A 19888-nucleotide genomic window follows, 5' to 3' on the forward strand; every position below is an offset into this window, starting at 1 on the left:
TTCTGATACTGTTGATTTGTGTTGACTCTCTTTGCCTCTTAATAAGTCTGGCTAGAGGCTTATCTATATTGTTTATTTTCTCAAAGAACCAGCTCTTGGTTTCATTGATTTTTGCTATTGTTTTATTCTTCTCAATTTTATTTATTTCTTCTCTGATCTTTATTATGTCCCTCCTTCTGCTGACCTTAGGCCTCATTTGTTCTTCTTTTTCCAATTTCGATAGTTGTGACATTAGACCGTTCATTTGGGATTGCTCTTCCTTTTTTAAATATGCTTGGATTGCTATATACTTTCCTCTTAAGACTGCTTTTGCTGTGTCCCACAGAAGTTGGGGCTTAGTGTTGTTGTTGTCATTTGTTTCCATATATTGCTGGATCTCCATTTTGATTTGGTCATTGATCCATTGATTATTTAGTAGCGTGTTGTTTAGCCTCCATGTGTTTGTGAGCCTTTTTGCTTTCTTTGAACAGTTTATTTCTAGTTTAATGCTTTTGTTGTCTGAAAAGATGGTTGGTCGGGTTTCAATCTTTTGGAATTTACTGAGGCTCTTTTTGTGTCCTAGTATGTGGTCTATTCTGGAGAATGTTCCATGTGCACTTGAGAAGAATGTGTATCTTGTTGCTTTTGGATGTAGAGTTCTGTAGATGTCTATTAGGTCCATCTGTTCTAGTGTGTTGTTCAGTGCCTCTGTGTCCTTACTTATTTTCTGTCTGGTGGATCTGTCCTTTGGAGTGAGTGGTGTGTTGAAGTCTCCTAGAATGAATGCATTGCATTCTATTTCCTCCTTTAGTTCTATTAATATTTGTTTCAGGTATGTTGGTGCTCCTGTATTGGGTGCATATATATTTATAATGGTCATATCCTCTTGATGGACTAAGCCCTTTATCATTATGTAATGTCCTTCTTTGTCTTTTGTTACTTTCTTTATTTTGAAGTCTGTTTTGTCTGATACCAGAATTGCAACACCTGCTTTCTTCTCTCTGTTGTTTGCTTGAAATATCTTTTTCCATCCCTTGACTTTCAGTATGTGCGCGTCTTTGGGTTTGAGGTGAGTCTCTTGTAAGCAGCATATGGATGGATCTTGCTTTTTTATCCATTCTATTACTCTGTGTCTTTTGATTGGTGCATTCAGTCCATTTACATTTAGGCTGATTATTGAAAGGTATGAATTTATTGCCATTGCAGGCTTTATGTTTGTGGTTACCAAAGGTTTAGGGTTAGCTTCTTTACTATCTTACTGTCTAACTTAACTCGCTTGTTGAGCTATTATAAACACAGTCTGATGATTCTTTATTTCTCTCCCTTCTTATTCCTCCTCCTCCCTTCTTCATATGTTGGGTGTTTTGTTGTGTGCTCTTTTTAGGAGTGCTCCCATCTAGAGCAGTCCCTGTAGGATGCCCTGTCGAGGTGGTTTGTGGGAGGCAAATTCCCTCAACTTTTGCTTGTCTGGGAATTGTTTAATCCCTCCTTCATATTTAAATGATATTCGTGCTGGATACAGTAGTCTTGGTTCGAGGCCCTTCTGTTTCATTGCATTAAGTATATCATGCCATTCTCTTCTGGCCTGTAGGGTTTCTGTTGAGAAGTCTGATGATAGCCTGATGGGTTTTCCTTTGTAGGTAACCTTTTTTTTCTCTCTGGCTGCCTGTAATACTTTGTCCTTGTCTATGATCTTTGCCATTTTAATTATTATGTGTCTTGGTGTTGCCCTCCTTGGATCCCTTGTTATGGGAGTTCTGTGTACCTCTGTGGTCTGAGAGGCCATTTCTTCCCCTAGTTTGGGGAAATTTTCAGCAATTATTTCTTCAAAGACATTTTCTATCCCCTTTTCTCTCTCTACTTCTTCTGGGATGCCTATGATTCTTATATTATTCCTTTTCTATTGATCACTCAGCTCTCTTAAAATTCTTTCATTCCTGGAGATCCTTTTATCTCTCTCTGCATCAGCTTCTCTGCGTTCCAGTTCTCTGTTTTCTAGTCCATTAATGGTCTCTTGCATCTCGTCCATTCTGTTTTGAAGTCCTTCCAGAGCTTGTTTTATTTCTGAATTCTCCTTCCTTAGTTCTTGCATATTTCTCTGCAAGTCCATCAGCATGGTTATGACTTTTGTTTTGAATTCTTTTTCAGGAAGACTGGCTAAATCTATCTCCCCAGATTCCTTCTCAGGGGAAGATGTAGCAGATGCCGAAGCTGTCTGGGTTAGTCTTGTCTGGATCATATTTTTTTGCCTTTTCATGTTGACAGGTGCTATAGACTGTCAGCTGGGAGGGCCAAAATTTTCACTTGCTCCTGGCCTTTCTTTACTGGGACAACTGCGACCCCTAGTGGCTTGTGTTGGGTAATTGCGTGTAGAGTGGGTCTTTGTGTCTTGCCTGGCCGGAAGGGAGAAATTTCCCTTTCTGTGGGCGGAATTTGTCTCAGGCTGCTTCTCTGCTTTCACAGCGCCCGGTGGGGTAATGGATGGGGGGGCTGCTTGACTGTTTGCCTCCGTGAGGGGTCTCAGAGCTGTTGCCCAGGGAGTTAGTGCACCCGGTTTTACCTGTAATTTCCAGCTGCTGTACTGTGACCTGGGTTGTTTCCGTCAAGCTGTTAAGTCCCTGTCCCTTTAAGACTTTCAAAAAGTCTCCGCTTTTCTTTGTCACAGGGGCATCAGCTTCGGCACCCGCTCAGAGGTCTTACTCCCTGTTCCCCCAGTATCCAGGGCCCCCTGGGCACGTACTGTGTCTGCGCTCTGGCCCGGATGGCTGGTGCTGGGTGTTCGGCAGTCCTGGGCTCCGTCTCCCTCCCGCTCTGCCTACTCTTCTCCCGTTGGGAGCTGGGGGGAGGGGCGCTCGGGTCCCGCCGGGCCGGGGCTTGTATCTTACCCCTTTCACCAGGCGCTGGGTTCTCGCTGGTGTAGCTGCAGTCTGGCCACTGTCCTGCGTCTTCTGGTCTCTCTTTTAGGGCTAGTTGTGTTTGTTGTATTTTCAAAAGTATATATGTTTTTGGGAGGAGATTCCCACTGTCCTACTCACGCGCCATGTTGGCTCTGCCCCTCTCTCTTATATTTTTGAAAAAAATTTGTGAAGGGTTATATTAATTCTTTAAACTAGTGACACATTTCACCATTGAAGTCATCTTATCCTGGTAATTTCTTTGTCATTTAAAATAATGCTAATTCAATCTACCTGTTTGTTATAGATCTATTTGAATTTTCTAATTCTTTAAAAAAATTTTAGTAACAATCCTTTAATTTATAATTATATAGCATTTAGAGTTTATAAAGGGCCCTCCTATTGAACATCACTTTATTTCCACATGAATCCCATAAGACAAGCATTGAAACCTTTGTTTTTTTCCCTCTATTCTCCAATGGTATGCTGATGCACAGTGGTCTAAATGATTGGCCAAGGCTAGCTTCTGGTGAGCTATAGAACTTAGACAATACAGTGTTATGTCCTTAGCCACCTGACCCACTGGGCTTTTATGATACCATGTTGGGAGTCCAGACATGATGAAGAATAGTACATATTCCTTTAGCCTATGGACATAAAATTTTCATATGCATTTTTTAGGTTTTTTAACTTTTCTCCACGTTGTTAGCATTCAAATCTTCAATTTCATGAAGTTGCAATCAAATGCCATTTTTGTAAGTCTCTTTACTGTTCCTTTTTTTTCCCCTTGTTTTTTTGAGGTAGAAGGTTAGGGTATTGCTTTAAGGTCTTTCTTCTTTTTTTCTGTATAGGTTTTACAGCTATATGTTCCCCTTAAGTAATCCTTTGCCTGTATCCCAAAAGTTTTGGTATGTTGTATCATTTCCATTCATCAAAGTGTTTTGCAATTTCTTATGTAAGTTTTTCTTTGACTCATTGGTTATTTAGGATATGTTGCTTAATTTCCACATATTTGTGAATTTACTGGATTGCCCTCTGTTACTGTTTTCTAACATATTCCATTGTGATTGTAGAATATACTTTGTATTAGGTAAATAAATTTATGTTTACTGAGGCTTTATTACACTGTGTGTAGTTTACTTAGCTATGTTGAGGTAAATCTAAAAGAAACAACTAAGATAGTTGCAAATAATTACATGTGGATTTGTGTATGTATTTGTGTATTTGTGTGTGTGTGTGAGAGTATACAGTGGTGGAGGGAAGGGAATGCTGATTTTTAAAAGGAGGTTTGTAATTTTGTTTTACCTTCTCAAGTATGTATTCTTATAATTTTGGTAAAAATAAAAACTCAAAAAAAATCCTTCTGTGACAAGTTAGTATTTGGCAGTATTAAGGAATGTCATTCTCCTATCCAATGCCTGCATCTTGCATGAGTACAGAGGTATGCAGACCCTCCCCCTGCCTGCACACATACATTCTTCAATAAGGAGAATAATAAGTTTGTGTGGGAATTTAATCTCTAGGTTTTAAAATCTAGTAAGATCAAGTTACAGCTTTTCTTAATGAGTCCATATTTGTGATTTTAGATTTTCATCCAATGAAAGTATATATATTGTGTTTTTAATGTCATCATTCATCAACAAAAGCATTTAACGTAAGGGTCACTTAAAATTAGAAAAAAATATATAATCCACCTTAAATCTGTTAAATGATTTTGGGGAGGATGCATCTGCAATTTGATATTTCCATTTTTTGAATCCAGTTCACTATTTAACACTGTCAACAATGAAAAACTTGTAAATCTACTTTTAATGTTTTGATTGTGGCTCTTCTAAGATTCTAAAAATCGATTATAAAATTAGAATAAATTATATATATTTACAATTCTCTGAAGTGCTATAGATTGCTTAAGATTTTGAATTGTTCTACATTTAGTTGGTATACTAAGGGAAGATTTACTTAGTGTATTGGAATATAATTTAATCCAATAATAGAAGAACAAAAAAACCCTGCAGAGACAACATACCCTGTGAGATTTTGCTCCATAAATTTGAGCCAGTGAGACAGATTGATTATCCAGTTTCCAGTCATATCAAATGCCCTCCACTATGTTTATAGCTAGCTGCAAGTTATCTGTCTTTGTGTGAGCGTGTGTGCATGTGTGTAGATATAAATAGCCAGTGGGTGCTCTTGTGGGTGACTTGTGTAGCAGGAAAATGTGAAATCAGCAATAAAGGGCTTGATTCATTTTAGTTATAACCTTTCTTTTCCTATGCTATACCAGGTTTGGGTACAATCGAAAGTTCTGGTGGGGAATTGTAATTATATTTGGCATCCTTGACCGGCCTTGTTTGTTTATACTAAGTTGCTCAAGCCCCTCCTTTCCTTGTTGTCCACTTATGGGTCTTCTGGGCCAGTATGTAGAGCTGTATGCTTCCCTATATGGTGGCCACTAGCCATATGTGGATATTTAAACTCTAAATTAATTACAGTTAAATAAAATTAAAATTGTATTTCCTTAGTCAAAATAGCCACATTTCAAGTTTTCAATATCCACATATGGCTATTAGACAGTGGAGAATGTTTCCAACATCAGGGAAAGTTGTATTTAACAGCACTGGTGTAGATATTTCCCTATTCATACCCTTACCTTCCCTGCTGCTGTGGCCCAGGTTCGCCCTGTAACACAGGCTAGTTAATATGTGGTGGCTCAGTTGCCCTGCAGCTATCTGTGGCTTTCATCTCTGCTGCTGTTTATTTGCTGTAAAGCTCTTAAAAATGAGGGATAATTGTTTACTGTTTCACTGTTTTTTCCCCCCATGATCCTTTGTTTGCCCTTTAAGGATATGCAACCTTTGGATAAATATTTCACAGTGGCTGTTCTAGATTTCCAATCACTCTTACAGGAAGCTAAAAACAATCCTTCAAGGATTAAAAGACAAGACATTTGAATGACACCTGCCCCTTTTCTATTCTAAGCATTTATATCTACCAACACTGGCTGGGAGACTGAACTCTTTTCTTTATCAAGAGTATCATTTTCAACGTGAGGTATTCCTCTGTGTGAATGACAAAGTCTAGGAAAGCCCTTGGAATGGTACACATCACAAAAGTTTCCAAGTTTTCTCTCTTCATTAGATGCCTCAATGCTTTCACAAGAATAGGACTCATCTTCCTTTCTGTGTCACTGAGTTTCTGTGTAAAATATAAATCTAATACTCATACACTTTTGTTGAAGGGATAAGGCTTTCATGGGTGAAGAAATCATGGAACCTCTCCATTTTTCATTCTGGGTAATTACACGACTACCTTGGGTAAAAACACATTTTATGTAAATTATGAGGATGTGCGTTAAGAGAAGGCAAGTCCAGTATAACTTCTACATACACGAAATCGGCAATAAGAGAAGGCAGAGATTGACTCTCAGCTCTGTGAATTCAGCACAAAGTACTTTAGGAAATATATGTTTCAGGATGGAGAAAGCCCTCATACTTAAAAGAGACAGCGAAGGGCTAGGTTCAGTACATTAAGTTATTGTGATAATTACCAGCATAATCATCATGAATAACATGAGAAATTTCTGAGTGAAGTCCACAGTCGTGCTGTATGTTAGTCCTCTCCCACCCTCCTGTCTTCCACTCCTGACTTTGGGACCCCACACTAGACCAAAAACAGGCAAGACTCATTACCCACTGACTGTCAAGACTTAATCCATCATGAGCACTCTTTACTTCAGTCATCGCCCAAAGTGGAGACCTTTGAATAGCTTTTCATCCCAGCTAGCTCGGATCTCCCTCTTTCCCTTCCCTTCTGCCCTCTACGATCTCCACACTTCCACATGTCTTCAGTGTTTTTTCAGACTTCACGGTCTCTTCATATTATAAACATTGCTACCTCTGGGGTGCTGCTGCTTATATAGCCGTTCCTGTGGATCTGGCATGGTTCTAGAGGTGCCGTAACTTCTGGAAGCCTTGCTCACTGGGTTTAGTTTTCTAGATGGTCTTTATCTGTTAGACATGGCTGCCTCTCCAGACTTTGTATTACGTGAGTTTGCCACTTTCCCTTACTAAGTAGTGACCTCTAGACATTGCTACCAGCTGGGCTCATTGTGTATTTTGCACCCTACTCTTCTCATTTTCTGAGTGACTTCAGTATCCATGTGGAGGTCTGTCCAGAACCCTGGCCTGTCCCTCGGTTCCTTGTCTTAACATTTCTATTGATCTCCTTCTCCATTTCCCTCAGCGTCTTCCACTGGCACCGTCTCCATCCATCACAATCAGATGAGGATGATGGTTTGGGAAACATACTTTTATATATTATTTAACTTTAAAATATGAGTCCATATCATATAAAAGAAAAAGAATAAAATATAACCTAAAATAATATGCTGTTAAGATACACCTGGTAGAAAGTATTGATTTATATTAATACTCAAATAAGAAAAAAAGGCAAACAAAAAGGAAAAATAGAAGTCAGACAATATAGTTGCTGATTATTAATAATGAGAAATTCCAGGGGAAATAAGATCAAGAGAATTTTGTTTTTTCTAAGGACTGATATATGAAAGCAGGTAGTATTTGTACATGAAATATATCTTTACTCAATTTACTTGTTGACATCTGTATGCTGGTGTCTCTACAGAAATAGAATGAATGTCATGGGAATGAGTTGCTTGTTCTGATTTCTCAAAACAAATGAAACATCCATGGAAATAAAGCATGCCACAATATTTTTATGCTCCTATAATTCTGTTTTGAGAACAGACTATTTACAGATGATTTTATGACAGGAGATGGAATTGTCAGTGGTAAGGTCAGTGTCTTGGTCTATTTGAGCTGCTGAAACAAAATACCACAGTCGGTAGTTTATAAACAACAGAAATTTATTTCTCACAATTCTAGAGGCTGGTAGTCCAGGATCAAGGTGCCAGCATGGTAGGGTGAAGTCTTCTGGACTGCAGACTTCTCGTTATGTCCTCACATGGTAGAAGTGCCTAGGTAGATCTGTGGGGTCTCCTTAAAGGGCACTCATCCCAGGTTTGAGGGCTTTTACCCTCATGACTTAAGCACCTCCTGAAGGCCCTGCCTCCCAGTACTGTTGTCTTTGGGCATTAGGTTTTCAACTTACGAATTTTGTGGGGACATTTCCAAACCATAGCAGCCAGCTAATGTTGAGTAAAAAGAAAATGAAAACCCAAGTGTTTTGCCTAGTAGGGTAATATGCATGACTTGAGCTGTAAAATGTTCCCTTTCTATCATTTAGCTATTCATTTTATTCAAAACTTTTCAGATCATCAACATGAACTTTATGAGTGTAGCTCAGTACTACGTGTATGTGCCTCTGAAAGCATTAGTGCTTGTTCTCATGATCTTGGAAACTTAGATATATGTCAGTGGTACTATTATTCTTCCCTTTCCTGCATTTAAAACATTTGCCATTCTTGCCTATATTCCTCCTTTCCCCTTCTAGAAACTGACCAAGAAACCAGAGAGCAACAGTTCTTGCAGGATTGATACTTAAAAATTATTTTTAAAGTAAATCATGTTAAGTTTTAATTTTAAAAAGCACATAGTTAAAAAATAAAGGGGTCTTTAGAAAAAATGAATTTTTGATCATTTTCATATTTTATAATTTAACTTGAAGTACTGTAGTAATTTTTACATATATAAAAATTTTATCATTGATACTCAGTTGCATTTTCAGTTCTTTTATATATGGATTTTATATTTTTATAATTTTTAATTTCTAATAAATTGTGTAATTTATGCAGTTTACAACTAAATTTCCAAAACTGATACTTGAGGCTGGAGCTGCATCCAATCCTACTCATGCCCATACTTTTGGACTGTTCAGCTCAGGGTGCAGGAGGAAATTACCAATTAGAATTCAAAGGTTTAGGCCACTTTATTTTCAAGTGTGCTCTTTGTCACAGGCATCCATCTGGAAGACAGGAGAATATTAGGTAGGAAGAATGGTTTAGCTGTTTAATCTCATATTAATAGAATAATCTCATGAGATCTAATAGTCTCAATCTTTTTGAAAAATAGACTCTCATATTTTTTATTTCTACATAATCTTGAAATCTTCAAATGGTGTGTTTCTGGGGAATTCCTAGAAATCTCAGATTGACCTCTCCTTCCTGTATTTTTTAAAAAATAATTTGAGAAGAAATTTACGTATCATAAAATCAACCATTTTAAAGTCAGCATTTCAGTGATACTTAGTGCCTCTACATTATGGTATAACCACCCCCTCTATGCCATTTAAAAAAATTTCCGAGACTTCAAAGTAAAAGCCTTTGCCCATTTAACAGTTTCTCCCCATCCCTCTTTACCAGCCACTGCCAACCATCAGTCTACATTCAGTCTCTATGGCTCTTCCTATTCTGGATATTTCATATAAAAGGAGTTATACAATATGTGACCATGTGTCTCTGAATTGTTTCACTTGGCATGATGTTTTGGATTTTCACTTTTGTGACAGAAAACATGTAACATAAAGACTTGCCATCTTAGCCATTTGAAGTGTATAGTTCAGTAGTGTTAAGTCACATTGTTGTGAAACAGATCTCTAGAACTTTTTCATCTTGCAAATCTGAACCTATACCCATTAAACAACTAACTACTCCCCTTTCCTCCCTCCCCACAGACCCTGGCAACCATCATTCTACTTTCTGTTTCTATAAAATTGACTACTTTAGATATCTCATATAAGTAGAATCATAGTGTTTGTCTTTTTGTGGCTGGATTATTTCACTTAGCATAATGTACGCAAGGATCATTCATTTGTAGCACGTGACAGGATTTCCTTCATTTTTAAGGCTGAATATTTATACCACATTTTGTTGATCCTTTCATCCATCAATGGACATTTGTTTTGCTTCTACTGCTTGGCTGTTTTGAATAGTACTATTATGAAGTTGGGCATACAATATGTCTTCAAGACCCTGCTTTCAAATCTTTTGAATATATACCTAGCAATGGGATTTCTGGGTCAAATGGTAGCCCTAGTTCAGTTTTTCTGAGGAACCACCTCCATATTGTTTTCCATAGTGGCTGCACCAATTTGCATTCCCACTGACAATGCACAAGGGTTCCCTTTTCTTCACATCCTCACCAATACTTGTTATCTCTTTGTCTTTTTGATGACAGACATTCTAACAGGTGTGAGGTGATAACTCATTGTGGTTTTGACTTAAATATCTTTGATAATTAGTGACATCGAACATCTTTTCATGTGCCTCTTGGCAATCTATATCATCTTTGGAGAAATATCCTTTCATGTCCTTTGCCCTTTTTAAAATTGGGTTATAACTTTTTGTTGTAAGTATTGTAGGAACTCTTTACGTATTCTGGATACTAATCTGTAATCAGATATATCATTTGCAAATATTTTTTCCCATTTCATAGGTTGCCCTTTCACTCTGTTAATTGTTTCCTTTGACAGATAAATATTTTTGTGTTTGATGTAGTCCATATATCTATGTTTGCTTTTGTTGCCTGTGCTGCAGTGTCATTTTCAAGAAGTCATTTCTCAGTCCAATGTCATTAAGTTCTCCCCTATGTATTCTTCCAGAATTTTTCTAGCTTTGGGTCTTATGTTTAAATTTTTAATCCATTTAGCTTAATTTTTTTATATGGTGTAAGATAAAGGACCAAATTCTTTCTCTATTGAAAGGTTCTGGTGTCCCTGTAAAAAATGAATTGGCTGTAGATGTATGGATTTATTTCTGGACTCCCAAGTTATTGCATTTGTCTACATGTTTATTCTTATGATAGTATTACACTGTTTTGATTACTGTAGCTTTCCAGTAAGTTTTGAAATTGAAAAGTGTGAGTCCTCCAACTTTTTTCTTTTTCCAGATTGGTTTGGCTGTTTGGGGCCCTACTATTACTTCTGAAGTTAATGCTTGGACTTTCCATTTTTGAAAAAAAATAGCCATTTGAATTTTGATAAGGATTTCAATGAATTGTAGATCTCTTAGGGTAGTACTGACATCTGAACAATACTGTCTTCCAATCAGTCATAATGGGCTGTCTTTCCATTTATACTGAACTCCTTTAATTTCTTTCAGCAATATTTTGTACTTTTCAATGTACAATTTGTCACCAAATTGGATAAATTTATTTCTAGGAATTTTATTTGTTTGGGTCTCATTTTAAATGAAATTGTTTACTTATTTTAGTTTTCAGAGTTCATTACTAGTGTCTAGATACACAATTGATTTTTTGTTTGCAGCCCTTGTATGCTTCAACTTTGCTAAATCCATTTATTAGCTCTAGTGTGTTTTTTTGTAGATTCTTTGTGATTTTCTCCATATAGGATTGTTTCATCTGCAAATATAAAATATTTTTAATTCTTCCTTTCCAGTCTGAATGTCTTACATCTCCCAAAGTCTCTCCCAACCCCCAACTTTTGCCTAATTGCTCTGGCTACAACTTCCAGTACACTGTTGACTAGCATTGGTAAAAGTGCACATCCTTTTAATATTGTTCCTTATTTTAGGGGGAAAGCTTTCAGTATGTTACCATAAAGTATGAAGTTAGCTGAGGAGTTTTCATTAAGCGCTCTTTACCGTGATGAGGATGTTGTTTTCTGAATACTTTTATCATGAAAGTGTGTAGGATTTTGTCAGATGTCTTTTCTCTTTCAGTTGACATGACCATGTGACTTTTTTCCTTCTTTCAATTAATGTGAAGTATTTCATTGATTGATTTTTGTTTTTGTTTAACCACCTTTGCATTGTCGGGGTCAATTCTTCTTGATTATGGTGTATAATACTTAAAGGATACTGTTTGCTTTGGTTTCGTAGTAGTTTCTTATGGATTGTATAATCTATATTTATAAGGGATATTGGTCTGTAATTTTTTCTTTAATCTTTTCATCTGTATTTGATGTCAGGGTAATGTTGACCTCATAGGAAGTTTTTCCTCCTTTCCTATTTTTTAGAAGAGTTTGAGAAGTATTGGTATCATTTCTATAAATGTTTGGCAGGATTCACCAGTGACACCATCTGGTCCTTAAGTTTTCTTTGTTGGGGAGTGTTACTGATTTATCATCCACTTCTGTAGGTCTGTTCATATTTTCTATTTCTTTTTGAGTCAGTTTGGTAATTTATGTTTTTCTATGAAATGTGTAAATTTAATCTAGATTATTCAGTTTATTGGTATATAATTGTTGATAAAATTATTTTTGAATTCCCTTTTTTTCGTACCATTAATAGTAGTGTTTTCACTTACTTTTTATTTTAGTTATTCATGTCTTATATTTTTTACTTCTGTCTGGCTTGAGGTTTTGTTCCTCTGCCTTTTAAAAATATTTTCAAAGAACCAACTTTTGGTTTCATTAATTTTTGTTATTTCTCTTTGTTGATATTCTCATTTTTTCATATATTATTTCATTATTTTTCTTTTAGCTCTATCAGTATATTTAAGACAGTAGATTTAAAGTCTTTATCTAGTAAGCCCAGTGTCTGGGCTTTCTTTGGGATGGTTTCTGTCATGTTGTTTTTTTCTTTGAAAGGGCCATGATTTTTTGTTTTTCTTCTTTTTGTATGCATTATCATTTTTTTGTTGTTGAAAACTAAATATTTGAATGTTATAATGTGGTAACTCTGGAAATCAATTTTATCTGCCTTCTCCAGGATTTACTGTTCTTAATTGCTGAAGGCTACAAACATCCATTCGTTTAGCAACTTTTCCTGATTATTTTTGCAAAGAATATGTTTATTGCTGTATGTGATCAGTGAATTCTCTGTTCCATTAGCTTGTGTTCAGCTGACATTTTGATAGTTTTCCTTGTGTATTGACTCTGCCATTCCACTTCTTTAGCAGTTATCCAGGCCATTTATAACTGTTTTAGCCTTTACTTCCCAATTGCACTTAGCCTAGAGATCATACAAAGGTTATATCTTAGAGTCTTCTTGGGTCTTTTCTGAGCACATGTCCTGTCCTGAGTATGCTTGTGACTTTCCAAATTCCCTAGTATACATGGGTGCTTTGGAATGCTCTAATTTCTCAAGGAAACTGTCTCCCTAGCTTTTCTTTCCAGGTTTTAGGCTGTACTTGGATGTCACAACAATAATCTTTTGCTCCATGTAGCTGCAAAGTTTTTGTTTACCTGACAATATTTCTGAGCAATGTCCATTGCTTTTCTGACTTGAGTGAGTTTGAAGTCAGGCAAAACAAAGCCAAGTACTTTGGATCAGTCCTTCAGGTAGCCCCAGATAGGTTAAAACAGACCAGTACAATCATATGTGAATGTGTGCTCTGTTTCATCCAAAACCAGATACCAGGGTCCCACACTGGGACATAGGCTGCCATTTTCAAGACTGCCACTGAGTCAGGAAGAGAGAGGCACAAGGGCAAGTAAAAGTACCGTAAAACTTTCCTACTATTTTTAAGTTGTAATTTTCTTGGTCCTGTGTTCACTTAGTTGCTGTAAATCTTTGGTTATTTTCCAGAGTTCTAAAAAATGAGGTCCTGACAGCTTTTGCTGCTTCTTCAATGTTTCTGTAGAGGGATGGGTACTTGGAGCTGGCTGTCCAACATTTGGTTGATATTACCCTATCCTTTGATTTTGGTGTGGGTCCTAAACATCAAGATTAGCTCTTTTTCTTCTCCTTGATGCAAACTTCTGTTTTTTATCAAGACTAGACCACAGAGTCTTCATTTAAAAATGAGTAGTTAGTAGTATATAATTACCAAGATGTTATGAGGCTCTAAGTGTTCATCCTTCTGTGACTCATCTGACTAGCTGCCTATATTGTTAGTCTGATTTAGATTTTGAAGCCAGCTGTATAAAATTCAGAGCTAAAGAGTTAGCTTTAACTTCTTTCCATTTCATTTATTCTTAAAATTATGATGCAGAAAAATTCTCTTTCTGTTTTATGAATATTGGCAAATCATACAGTTGTATAGCACTTTAAAAAGTCAATATAGAGAACAGTTTTATCTCTAAATTTTTTTTTGCCTGTTTGTCAACCTTTTCCCAACCTCCTGTTCATGGCAAACACTGATGTCCTTTTGTATGATTTTGCCTTTTCACCTATATAAATCAAATCATGGGGTATGTTACCTTTTCAATCTGGTTTCTCTCACTTAGAATAATGCATTTGAAATACATCCATGTTATTATACATAGCAGTAGTAGTTCATTCCATTTTGTTGTTGGACAATGTTCTATTGTATGGATTTACAAAAGTTTGTTATCCATTCACTTTTTGGAGGGAATCTGGCTTGTTTTCAGGCTTTGGCAATTATGAATAAAGCCTCTACAAACACTTCCATGCAGGTTTTGTGTGAATGGATTTTCATTTCTCTTTGATTTAGATTTTGAAGCCTAGGGTTGGGAGTTCCGGCTGTTATGTTAAGTACATATTTAATTTTCTAAGAAATTGGAAAACTACTTTCCAAAATGTCTATAAAATTTTGCATTCCTATCAGTAGTGTATAAATGTGGTAGGTGCTAACAGCTTTATCAGCACTTGGTAATGTCATTGTCTGATGATGTGAAACATCTTTTCATGAGGTAATATAGTATAGGTATATTTTCTTTTCAAATTTTTTACCTACTTTTTAATTGGTACTTTATTTTTTATTATCTTCATGTGTTTCTTATGTATTTTGGGTACAAGCTGGATTTGTTTTTTTTTTTTTTTTGGTCAGAAATGGTTTTTGGTCTGTAATTTTCTTAACATTATCTTTAACAGGGCAGATGTTTCTAATTTTAATAAAGTACAGTTTAATCATTTCTTTCTTTTATAGATGGTTCTTTTGGTATTGTATTTAAGAAATCTTTGCTTAACCAAAGATTACAAAGATTATTTTTTTCTATAAAACTTAGAGATTTTTAAGTTTTATATTTAGGTTTTTTGGCCATTTTCAATTAACAAGAATCATTTAATTTCTTTTTTACTTTTAAGAATTATTTTTGAACTCATGAAAAATAAACAAAGTCTTATTTTGAAAATAATGTGCTTTCAATGTCACAAGATGATTTTCTTTTTTAAACTTTTCTTAAACTGCCGTTTTGCTAAATCCATAGTATCTCATTAGATCTCCAGAACTTACTCATTTTGTACAATTGAAACTTTGTACCCCTGACTAACATCTTCCCACATCTTCCTCTTCCAGCCCCTGGTAACCCCCATTCTACTCTGCCTTTGTAAGTCTGGCTATTTTAGGTGATATTTAAGTGATATCATATATTACTTGTCTTTTTGTGTCTGGTTTATTTCACTTAGTGTAATGTCCTTCAGGTCCATCCATGTTGCTGCAAATGGCAGAATTTGCTTTTATTTTTAAAGCTGAAAAATGTTCCATTGTATGTGTATAGCACATTTTCTTTATCCATTCATCCTTTGGTGGACATTTAGATTATTTCCATACTTGACTTTTGTAAATAATGTAGCAATGAACATTAGAAGTGCAGGTATCTCTTTGGGGTCCTAATTTCAGTCTCTTAAGATAAATACTCAGAAGTGAGCTTGCTGGGTAATATGGTAGTTTATGATCTGGTAATAATACTGTATGTTATACTTGAAATTTGCTAAGAAGGTAGCTCCTAAGTGTGCTCACCACAAGAAAGAAAGAAAAGAAGGAAGAGGGGAGGAGGAGGGAGGGGAAGTTAGGAGGGAAGGGAAGGAAAAGAGGAAAAGGAAGGAAGAAAAGAAAAGGAAGGGAGAAGAAAGAAAAAGGTAAGTATGTGAGGTGATGGATATTTTAATTAGCTTGACTGTGTCAATCAAGTCATCAAGCTGTATACTTTAAATATGTACAACGAGTGTATACAATAAAAACCAATATCACAAATTTCTTAGAGCAAAAATAGTCACAGGTGTTAATGTATTAAATTTTTGTTTGTTAGGTGGCAACATATGACTTTAATTTGCATGTTCGAATTAATTTCTTCAAGGCTTCAGAACTTTACACTCAACATTGTTTGACAAATTCTCCTATGGTATCAAAGACAACACCACTTATTCGGCCGTGTCATGTTCAAGCTGCTGGTATGTAATATAAAAACATTCACCTGATGTGCATAAACAAGCTATTTATGCTTAAGCAGCTAAAAGTTAAAAAAATTCATAATATGATGTTTAATTTTGAAAAATAGAAATACTAGAAAGTAAAATTATGATATGATTCCTGTGTGTCACTTAAATTGTGAGTCTGTGAGATTGAATTTTGATAAATAGCATGGATATAGTCTCATATGACTGACCCTTGCTTAAAAAAATAGGATATAATTAAAAGCAAAGGTCAATTTAATACCTTATTGTGTTGGAAGTTTTTAAATGATTAAATCAAAATATAAATTATTAAAGTAAAATACATTGGATATAAAATGAAATAATGAAAATTTTATTTCAGAATTTTTTTCCCCAAAGAAATAGTTTACTAAAGGACTAAGTACACATAAAGGACAAGTATATTAAGGTTTTGAATTATTTTTTGAATATTTATTTACTAATTTTCTCCAAATATTCAAGTATATGACTGATGCACTCTGCACACCATACTTTAGACAAGCTTTGGCTTTGTGTTTTATTATATGTGTTTAAGTATTTTTCACGAAAAGGCAAGTCTAGTATATACTATCTTATACTATGTTTTGTTTTTATATGACATAAAGTTACCAATAATAAGTGATCAGTTAATATCTTGGTATCTTATTTTCCTTTTGTTCTTTATTTTGCCTTTATTAGCTTATTTTTTAACATAGTTGGGATCTTAGTGCCTATGTTAAGTTGAAATCTGTTCACTCTTAATAGAAAATTTTACTTGGATCTTACAAACCCTTACTAATTATTTAAATTAACAGTGATAAGTATTGCAGAATATTTCATCTGGTAAATGTCTCTTGTAGATTAGTACAGCATAAATCATAGCATTTAGGTTGTTTCTTTCTTTTATTTTCTTGTTAATATAAATATTATAATAGTGAACACTTCTTTGTATAATCCTTTTTCCCTATTTAGAATTTTTGAAAATGAGGTTCTCTGAACTTGATGCATTCCTTCTTAAGCATATACATGTTAAAGCTCTAAATAAATTTTGCAAAAGGTCTTTTGTAAAGAATTGTGCTGTTTTACCCCTCCTCCAGTGTAAACTCTAACCAGAATTGAATTAAAGAAATGGATATTTATGTGATTAAAAATACATCACTTCAATTTTTGTTCCTTTGTTTATGAGGTTTTTGTCTGATAAATGTCAGCAATCCCTTTGAGATAGCTCAGAGACATGGGACAAGCATCCTGATTAATTTTCCAAAAAAAAGCCAAGATATAAATAGTATAGTAAGAACAGGAAGGATTCAGTCTTAAGGCTAAGATTCCATTTTAAAAACCAGAAAGTTAGGAGGTAAGGCTCCTAACATATTCTTTAGTAAACAGACAATAGCTCAACCCACTTTGGGGGCAGGGTGGGCAGTCTTGATTGATATGTTCCCAGAGGGAAGCTGCTATCCTGGAGAGGAATCTACCAGTTACTTGTGTTAATTTTGCAGAATTACCTGGAGGACTGATAATAGAGGAAAGGAGACCTAATGTCTCTCACCAGAGATAAGCATTTTGGGACCGCTTTACAAGTCTGTACCTCCTGGCCCTTTGTCACCTGAAAATCTTTAAAAGATGGAACTCCCAGCCTTTTAAGCACCCGTCTTCTCTGAGGTCGCTCGCACTTTCCTTTAATTAAGTGCATTCTTGTAAATAAAACTTTCTCACTGCTCAACTTAATTGCATTTTGTCTCTGTGTTCTTCCAGTGGTAAGCGTCTTTGTTTCTTTGCTATTTCATTATATTTCCAAGTCTCTGCTTTACTCCTGATAAGTAGGGAGAGGCTGCTGAGAACTCCGTCTTGGGCCTGCAAGTCCCCATCATTTGGGTGACCCGGACAGAACTGCAGCTGCATGATCTGCTCTTTAGTAGCCTGCCTGAAAATCTCCTTTCTTTGGGAAGTTCTCAGAGCATAATCTCATTTCATCCCTTGCTCTGCAGCTTCCGCAAATCCTGTGGTAGTAGGAGCTAGTCCCCACACTGTGCAGATCCAAGTGGACATGGAACACCAGGTGACCCTAGCTTTAGGAGTTGGCAAGGGAATCTGTTGTAGGCCGAGAAGGGAGTTCAGTGAACTTTCTCTCTTTCCTTCTTCACTTTTCTGTTCTCAGCTGCCTGCGGGGTAGCTACCATTTCCTGCTTTTCTCGCTCTAAAGAATTCCTTCCTTACCTACACTCTTCTGACCTGACCTGCTCAAGAATTCTTTCTTGTTCGGAGTCAAGAAATTTCCCTCATCCAAGGTGAGTTGTCACCTGGTGCACAGGGAGAGACCTCCCCAAACACAGCTCTGCCTGGCAACATTGTTATATTGCTTCATATTTATTGTGAATGTTTTGTAAGATTTATTGTTTGCCTTTAGTTTTATTCATTTTTTTCAATAGATCTCTTTAAAAGTTGTAAGGTGAAATCTAGCTATCATTTCCTCTGTGATTTCTAACATTGCTTTAAATATTAGATTGTCTTCCCCATCGACAGGTTTGATAAATACGCCGTTCTGGAATGTTTCTATTTTTAACAGTTTAAAATTTGTTCAACAATTTCTATACTTAATTTCTAAAAAATATTATTGCATTTCTACAAAGGGTTGAAATGTCAAAGCAGACTAATTATATAACTTAATAAACACCAAAGTTTACTAGTGATTCAAATGATACAGGTATAACCAGGCAAAGATGTAACATTTCTTTCTGTAGAAGTTGGCATATATGAGACACAGCTTCCAAATTGTCTGTTTTCCCTTCCTTGTGATGCCTTTTGGTTTTGAATTAACAAGTGACTTTTATATGACATTTGTAGAATCTGTGTTCTCAAAGGCTGCTGTCTTTGGAATTCCCCATTTTTGTACTCAAGGTTACACACATAGGAAATGCCCATATGATAAATTTCCATTCTCCTACCAGTAATGCACTGTAAATCCATAAATTCCAGATAATTTTGATTAGCCCTTTAGATAGATAATGTATGCTAAGAGCCTTCTTTGAAATAGTCCACTGCTCAATACCATTTTATGTTTACAAGGTCTAGTCAAGTTTATTATCCCCTCAGCCATCACCTCAGTAGGAGAATGATGCCTCAGTAGGATGTTCTCAATCCTGATGTTGTGTGTTTACTCCTAAATTACATGTATTCATTTTAAAATTAAAATAGTGCTAACCCAGAATTGCAAGCCATTCTCTCTTCTCCTCAATGCTTATCCTGCATCCCATAGGCAGTGCCTTTCTTCATTGTCTAATGAAAACACTTATTTATTGACAAACATCTTCACTCACTTGAAACTCTAACCCCTCTTATCCATTTTCCTAATGTAATTATACCTTAAATTTCAGTTACACATTTTATCATATTTAATTATTCTGAAGATATACTGTTCATTGTTGAGCCAAGTAGTATATCATGCAGAGTTATTTTATTTCCTTTTTATTTTTTCCTCGAGTTAATAATTGCCTAATTGTCACTAGACACTTAACTAAATCCTCCATGCCACAAAGCTCTATATTACACTTCTCGGGACAGCGTTCCATATAGTCTAGTCTACTTACTCTGTTGAAGATGTAACCACATCTTCTTCCTGCTTCCTGTACCACATCAGCTTCCTGCTTCAACATGAACTACAAGCTTTCTTTTTCTGTAGAAGAACTTTCCCTAATGCTTAACTTCACTATAGCTGTGGGGATTCCTTGACTTATACAGTATATAAGACATACAGCATTACAAAATATGTGCTAATCAACTGTTCATGTTATCAGTAATGCTTCTGGTTAACAATAGGTTGTTGGTAATTAAGTTTTGGGGCAGTCAAGAGTTATATGTGAATTTTCAACTATGCAGGGGTTGGCACCCCTAAGTCCTGTGTTGTTCAAGGGTCAACTGTATATATATATATATATATATTTCAATAACCACTTTATCAGTGATCAAAATACATGAATTAAAAGACAAATGCAAAATTATGGATATA

General features: G+C 35.6%; 1 protein-coding gene across 1 annotated transcript in view; it reads left to right on the forward strand.

The window, feature by feature from the left end:
* The window catches only part of CFAP47 (cilia and flagella associated protein 47), a 510608-nt gene that overhangs the window by 85376 nt on the left and 405344 nt on the right, over positions 1-19888 (forward strand). The window contains exon 22 of the mRNA XM_057495502.1: positions 15741-15882. Within this exon, the coding sequence (XP_057351485.1) occupies positions 15741-15882 (142 nt within the window). The remainder of the gene's footprint in view (positions 1-15740; positions 15883-19888) is intronic.

This window comes from Manis pentadactyla, chromosome X (assembly GCF_030020395.1).
Source record: "Manis pentadactyla isolate mManPen7 chromosome X, mManPen7.hap1, whole genome shotgun sequence".
NCBI lineage: Eukaryota > Metazoa > Chordata > Mammalia > Pholidota > Manidae > Manis > Manis pentadactyla.